At 43.4% G+C, this 7,632-nt stretch overlaps 1 protein-coding gene across 1 annotated transcript; it reads left to right on the top strand.

The window, feature by feature from the left end:
- The first annotated feature begins 1,448 nt into the window (after window positions 1–1,448).
- On the top strand, window positions 1,449–2,128 carry LOC134760030 (non-secretory ribonuclease). Its single transcript, XM_063715443.1, has one exon. It carries the CDS (start codon window positions 1,464–1,466, stop codon window positions 1,947–1,949), a length of 486 nt encoding a protein of 161 aa, XP_063571513.1. The 5' UTR covers window positions 1,449–1,463; the 3' UTR covers window positions 1,950–2,128.
- The last annotated feature ends 5,504 nt before the right edge of the window (window positions 2,129–7,632 follow it).

Below are 7,632 nucleotides of genomic sequence, written 5' to 3' on the forward strand. Positions count from 1 at the left end.
CTGTGCCCAGAATGCTCATCTCTTCCCTAAAGCCCCTGAAAACTCCCTGCTTATCCTTTAGGGCCCTGCTGAAATGAAACTTTTTTTTTGAAGTCTTCCTTGTCCCTCAAGCCAAGTGATTTCCTTCACCCTCGGCGTCCCCATGAAACCATGTTCACACAAGTGCAATACAATTATGTGTCTACAATTACTTTCCTGTATGTCTCTGAGGGCCAAGAATAAGTGTATGCTTTGTGTATCAAACTGTACACTTGACTTCTATACTTTCAGGAATACAGTGCTCTTTCCTTAAATGTTCATTTTGTAAATACAGAACCATTTTCTTGTTAATATCACAAAATGAAACTTACCAGGAAGATGAATGACAACCCCACAACACACTGTTTTGCAGAAAATACCATAGGCTGAAAAGATCACAGGAATACCGAGTGCTAGGTTGGAATCTTTCATGACACCAAATGTTCATTAATTCTATGCCAGATTTTACAACTTTCCTCAGTGTGTTTTTAGGTTGTGTAACTTTACACAAAGTGGAAGCAATAATCAGGGCAAGACTTAAGAGAAAGTGAATCTAATGCAAGAGGAATAAAGGAAAAAAATCCCTCAAATATGTGGCGCAGGTTGTTTTAATTATCTACAGAATCTCGTGCCTCAAGAAATTAATAGCTCAAGTTTCCAGCAAGAGTGGTGGATGAGATGGAGAGCATTTGTGTGAGAGAGAATCAAGGATATTACTAAAAATGAAAGGGAAGCTGGGTTTCTCCTGGGCAAACAGCCCTCTGTGGCTCTGTTTGTTCTAACTACTATGCCTGCCTTCATGTACTTTGGTCATTTAGTGGCCTGCCAGAGGACAGTCATAAAATCTGTGGTCATTCTGCAGGCAGCGTATAGTTTTCATCCAGAGTTCGGATCTAACCAGCAAAACTCTGTCTTACACAGGATGACTTGGAATTAGAGTGCTTACAGCAGAAAGAGCAGCAGGGCTGTCCTTGGGTATCCGTGGCTCAGCCAAGTCATCAAATAAAAAGGATGATTGCACAAGTGGACTATGTACCAATCTGTGGGTTTCTGCATGGCCAAGAGTCAGACCCTCCCTCCTGGCTCTGCTGGCCCAACCCACCAAGGGATGCTTTATTTAAACAGTTCCAAGTAGGAGAGACCAGCTGCCCCCGAACCCCAGAACAACCAGCTGGATCAGTTCTCACAGGAGCCACAGCTCAGAGACTGGGTAAGTCAACAATCCCCAGAGCTGGGACAGAAGGGGCAGCAATGGGGCAGCAACTGAGGGAGAAGGGAGCTGACGTTAGTGCTTAGGAGATGTGGCACACTTTGGGGACAGGAAGTAAAGGAAATGGGACCCCAGAGTGGCAGCAGAGGGGCCTGTGGGGTAAGACACTACAGTGTGTGTCATAACCGAGACCGGATTGGGGAGTAGTTACTTCTCTTCTTTTCTCACAGGAAACATGGTTCCAAAACTGTTCACTTCTCAAATTTGTCTGCTTCTTCTGTTGGGGCTTCTGGCTGTGGACGGCTCACTCCATGTCAAACCTCCACAGTTTACCTGGGCTCAATGGTTTGAAACCCAGCACATCAATATGACCTCCCAGCAATGCAACAATGCAATGCAGGTCATTAACAATTTTCAACGGCGTTGCAAAAACCAAAATACTTTTCTTCGTACAACTTTTGCTAATGTAGTTAATGTTTGTGGTAACCCAAATATAACCTGTCCTAGTAACAGAAGTCGCAACAATTGTCATCATAGTGGAGTCCAGGTGCCTTTAATCCACTGTAACCTCACAACTCCAAGTCCACAGAATATTTCAAACTGCAGGTATGCGCAGACACCAGCAAACATGTTCTATATAGTTGCATGTGACAACAGGGATCCACGACGGGACCCTCCACAGTATCCGGTGGTTCCAGTTCACCTGGATAGAATCATCTAAGCTCCTGTATCAGCACTCCTCGTCATCACTCATCTGCCAAGCTCCTCAATCATAGCCAAGATCTCATCTCTCCATGTACCCTGGGTATCAGCATCTGTCCCCATCAGTCTCCATACCCCTTCAGCTTTCCTGAGCTGAAGTCCCTTGTGAAGGCTGCAATAAACTGCTTTGCAAGTTCATCTGAAAGTGTCTGTGTGTCTTCGTTAGCCGCTCTGCTGTCATTTAGTGACAATCTACTCTAGAGATTTTTCTTTCCTCTAACCTGAGACTTCCGGGAAACAGAGAGATTTGAAGATAAGAGACTCTGTCATGAAGCAGCACAGACTTATCCCTCTCCCTGCTTTAGGCTGAGAAGCTGAGGTCTCAACCGATATCTAGCAACTGTCGAAGACTCTTGTTTGATCAAGCTTTAGTCATCTCCTCTAAACCCTCTTCACAACTAGGTCATCCTGTTGGGCTTCCTAGCCCTTCCTTGTAGAGCCATTTATATTTATATTTACTTTTTATTTTATTTTATTTTATTTTATTTTATTTTATTTTATTTTATTTTTTGAGACAGAGTCCTGCTCTGTCGCCCAGACTGGAGTGCGTGCTGAGATCTCAGCTCACTGCAAACTCCACCTCCCAGGTTCAAGCTATTCTCCTTCCTCCACCTCCCGAGTAGCTGGGATTACAGGTATGCAGCATCACACTCAGCCAATTTTTGTAATTTTTAGAGAGGGGGTTTCAACATGTTGGCCAGGCTAGTCTCCAACTCCTGACCTCAGGCAATCCACCCTCCTCAGCCTCCCAAAGTGCTGGGATTAGAGGCATGAGCCACCAGTGCCAGACCTAAAGTCAGGTTTAACAGAAGTCCTCCTGACTTGGTTTATCATGAGTCTCTCACACTCAATATTTGACCAAATTCCTTAATTCCCGCATCATTCTCCATGTGATAACTGATTCCTGGCCTACCTTCAAAAGACAAAAATCCAATTACATCAACTTAGCATTGATCTCCCTAGGCTTGATATCTCCTCTAGGTAATTTTCCATCTACTGACCCCTTCCCCCACACCAACCTATAACTTGAGTATAGATCTCCACTTGTTTTAGTTGTATTTCACAATTGAGCCCAATTTGATACTGAGGTCCTATTTGATGCTCTATGGTCGAAGTCTGGTTTTTATTGACATAATTTCTATCTCAAGAGATATAGGGGCTGCAGTGAAAAAGCTGAAAATGCACATGTTTCATTATGATTTATGAATGATAAATTTTGATAGGATTGAATGTTATGATAGAAAACACAAAAACGGAAAGTAGAAAAAGTGAAGAATGCTGTAAACGTGGTGAAACCAAGATAAAAATAAGTTTAGCCTCAGAGATATTCCTTTTAAATGAGCACATCAAATCTCCAGCTATTAGCAATTGTACTAGAGGTGGATCCAGGGTTTGAGTCAAATGTGGATGAGATAAATTGTTCAGACAGCAATATGGACAGATTGTAATGCTGCCTGGAGGAGAGGTGGTCATCTTTCCCAAAACTTCCATGTCCTGGAGATGGGGAGCTGCTGGTCACCTGGGAAGGGGAAATGGAAGGAGGAGGATGGGGAAGTGGGAGCACTCATGAAGGTGAGTTGGCTTCTGCCCATTCTGCCCTCCACAGATGTTCCCAATGGTGAGTCAAAGGGTTCATTCAACACCTGTCAGGAAGGGCACAGCCTTGAAAATTAGGGATTTGTAGACTCAGAGAGAGAAGAAATGGATAATGATAGCCCTTGCCCTGGACTCCATTACAGGGCTTCACTCAGGAATCCATGAGAAACAGGAAGCTGTGGACAGGTGCAACATTCAAGTGATTGTTCTGGGAACAGAGTGGGTCTTTTTGAACGGCCCGAATCAGAATGCAACAGAGATATGATGCCATCAGATCTGCACCTTGGTACTTCAGTCAGAGATTTCTGATTTCCATACCTCTGCTCCTCTTCCGGACCCTCAGAAACAGCAATTTCCATTCCTCAGATGACTCCATGTCAGTAATGATTTCTTCCATTGGCACCAGACAGCAGCTGTATTGAAGTCTCTCCTCTGGAGAAGCTATTGAGATCCTGCTTCTCCAAGCGGGGGCTGTGAACTTAAAAGTTTGCACAGACACTGGGTTTGGGAAATCTCAGTGCTCAACAGAATCCACTGACTCGAGGTAAAATAGGGCATATCAGGAAGTGAGTGCAGTCTTCCCATAACCTCAAAGTAGCAGAAGGAGAGGGTGGGACACTGAAAGCTGGAGCAACGTTTCCTGTGAAGAAAGATGGAGTGGACCTTCTCGCTTCAGGTGCCAGATCACAGGTGTCTTCTCAGTCAGGGATGCCTCGTCTCTAAAACCATAGGATAGAGGGATCAGTCCCCGCTCCACCCACGCCCTTTCCACCTTGTGTCTTCATCCCCTCTCCTGTCATTCATTCCTTCACTCATTCATTCATACAGCAGACATCTACTGAGTAGACACCTTGCTCCAGGCACAGTTTGAGGGAGTGTTGATGCAACACAGACCAAGACAGGTCACTGCTCTTTTGGGGCCACATTATACTAGGATAAAAATAAACATACAAAATTGTTCTAAGCACACAAAATTTTCCTAAGTGTCAGGAGGAAAAATACATAGCATAGTACAGATAATTACACAGAGCAGCACATATGTGTATGTGTATGTGTATGTGTATGTGCCACAGAAGTGACAGAGCAGAGTGTCACCAGGAAAGACCCATCTCAGAGAACGAAATCTGAACAGGAGGAAAAGCAGCCAGTCATGCAGACACCAAGTGGAGAATCATCCCAGCAAAGAGAAAGAGTTCAAAAGTCCTGACCTATACTAAAGCTGTAAGTAGACTTCGGTTCTGTGTTTACAATAAGTTGATTAAAACATCTGAAAGCAAATGACTACAACTATTTGCATTTTTGTATGTGTTTATTCCTTGATGTATTCAAACATTTTCATTTTTAAAAAATGGTCCTGAATAGATAGAGGTTTGGCGTGTTAGAACCACAGAAGTTGGTTGGTCAGGACAAGATCATCATAGCTATGAGTATTAATGATAGGAGTTAATGAAGTACAGACCCTTCATGCCTGTGAAGATGGAAGAATAAAATAAGTTCCTCATGGGGCACAAATCGTGCATGTTACATGCAAGAATAATGCTGCCTAAACATCAGTCCAGCTGCTGTGCAGAACTCAACTTTTTGGGAGACAAGAGTGGAAGCAAGGCCCCAATGAAGGACCACAGGTTGAGGGAGAGGGAAACAAGAGTCTTCAAATCTCAATGAATTGCACCATCATCCTCTCATGCTGCAGGCCCATGCTATTCCCCTCCCTGTTGCCATGGCCTCTCTCCAGCCCCTCCATGCCTTCCACGTCATCTTCCTGCCATCCCCACGATGAGGATTGGGCTGAGGTCAGAGGCAGCTCCCCTCTCCCACGGCGTGAGACGATTCAAACAAGACCAAGGAGGTTTCTGTGATTGACCATCAGGAAACACTTGGTGGACTCACTACCCCTTCTGCAGTAGACATCCAAGATTTTCTGATTGCCCTGGACCCAAGGCCGGCACCACAGAGACTACCAGTGGAGAAGTTAAATGGTCACACCAGCATGTTCCAAAGAAATGATCCTTGGAGACCACTTCTCTTCCTTGAACCTCTCATGTCTGATTTTACAAAATTCTCTTAATATCAAATCGTCAGGAAGTCTTGCAGGAGTAAATGCAGTTAATTGTTCTATAAGTAGGCAGGGAGGGTCTCCAGGGATTATAAGAATTTAATCAACTTGAGCAATCAGCCTGTTATACAAGCTTGCTGGTGGAAACCAGCTCCTGGCATAACCCAGCAACTTACAGACAAACTGGGATGAACATTCCTCATTACCATGCTAAAGTCTCCACCCAAGGAGGAGCTGTGGCCTCATTACCATAACATGTGAACTATGTGCTTGCAGAATCACTCACTGTGTCTGGGCAACTGGGACTCCTCCTCTACAAGTGATGATACACCCTCTGCCCTCTCCATCACCACATGTAATGTTCTTGTCACTTTCCATCAGGAAGACACTGCTTTGGAGAATACTCCCAGTGGACTTCTTACTTGAACCAAGTAATAAAACTTTTATTTATTAAAAGAACGTACGTTCTCATAGAGAGTCTTTGTTACTCCCCAGGGAAACAAGCCCTCGTGTTTTCAGCCACCAGCTCTAACACATTCTGTAAAGTCCAGCACAGAAGGAAGGTTAATTCACAATGCTATTGCTTTCACTTCGTTTTACTTTTTAATAATTGGGAACATATTAGGGTAGATGTCTTTAGGTGGGGGTTAAATGGAAGATCAAGGAGGAAAATCATCATCCTTGGGGAGATACAATTGCAGAGATTATGACTACACTTGGGATTCATGAATATGAGACCTCACAGCAGAGTAGCCTGCAATGTTCAAGGATATCCAAGTAGATCAAGCATTTTGATAAGAAAACAACAGGATTTGTCTTTCAAAATGTCCGTGAATTGATTTCCCAAAAAGGAAAGAAGAAGACCCCATTGTCAGGGCAGAAGAGAGAGTGGAGAGGGATCTAAGCTAAACATTGTAATCAATTTTGCCTGATACTGACTTTTTGTTTGTTTCTTAGTACATTTTATTTATTTATTTATTTATTTTATTTTTTTGCTGAGGCTGGAGTGCACTAGTGCAATCTCGGCTCACTGCAGCCTCCACCTACCAGGTTCAAGTGATTCTCTTGCCTCAGCCTCCCGAGTAGCTCAGACTACAGGTATTCACCACCATGCCCAGCTAATTTTTGTATTATTAGTAGAGATGGGGTTCTGCCATCCTGGCAAGGCTGGTCTCAAACTCCTGACCTCAGGTGATCTACCCGCCTCAGACTCCCATAGATCCAGTATTACAGACATGAGCCATCACATCCAGCCTCTTAGTTCATTTTTAGAGATGAGGTCTCCCTATGTTGCCCAGGCTGGGCTTGAGGTTCTGGGCTAAAGCCATGCTCTCGCCTTAGCCGTCCCAGTAGTTGGGGCAATAAATACACACCACTAAGCCAGCTGATACTCCCATTTTATAAGCTGTGTTTCCACTCCAATTACATAAGGAAGTGAGGCAATTAGTAGGGATAGAAGCATAGAAATTCTGTCTATACCCCTATTTCAAATTACCTATGAAAAACAGACTTGCTTCTAAACTAAAATTTGATTTTCATGAATAAATGTTTGTCTTAAAATACATGCAGAATTATGACAGAGTTGTCACTTTTGTCTCACGTCTGATCTACAGTGATTTCAAAAGATCAATTGACTACTTCAAAATTCTCATTATTTCAAAGCTGTTTTGGATGTAAAATTGGGTGATGTTAGAGAATTTAGCATACAAGGCCAGCCAGGTTACCCAAATGAATATCTGGGAAACTGAGCACATTACATGCTTATCACACATCTCCACTGAATAAGAAAATATGACTGTTTTATTCAGGATCATCAAGAGAAACGTAAAAGATTTAGGTAGACACAGATAGATATAAATACAGATACAGAAGGATTCATCATGAGAAATTTGCTCAGGCAATTATGGAGTCTGTGAAGTCCCACAATCTGCCCTCTGCAAGCTGGCAGACCCAGGAAAGCTGGTGGTATAATTATGTTCGAGTCCTAATG

Source organism: Pongo abelii, chromosome 15, assembly GCF_028885655.2.
Source record: "Pongo abelii isolate AG06213 chromosome 15, NHGRI_mPonAbe1-v2.0_pri, whole genome shotgun sequence".
Taxonomy (NCBI): domain Eukaryota; kingdom Metazoa; phylum Chordata; class Mammalia; order Primates; family Hominidae; genus Pongo; species Pongo abelii.

Bases quoted from the DNA above. Each gene is read 5' to 3' on its own strand.
- LOC134760030 (XM_063715443.1), top strand. From the start codon at position 1,464: ATGGTTCCAAAACTGTTCACTTCTCAAATTTGTCTGCTTCTTCTGTTG.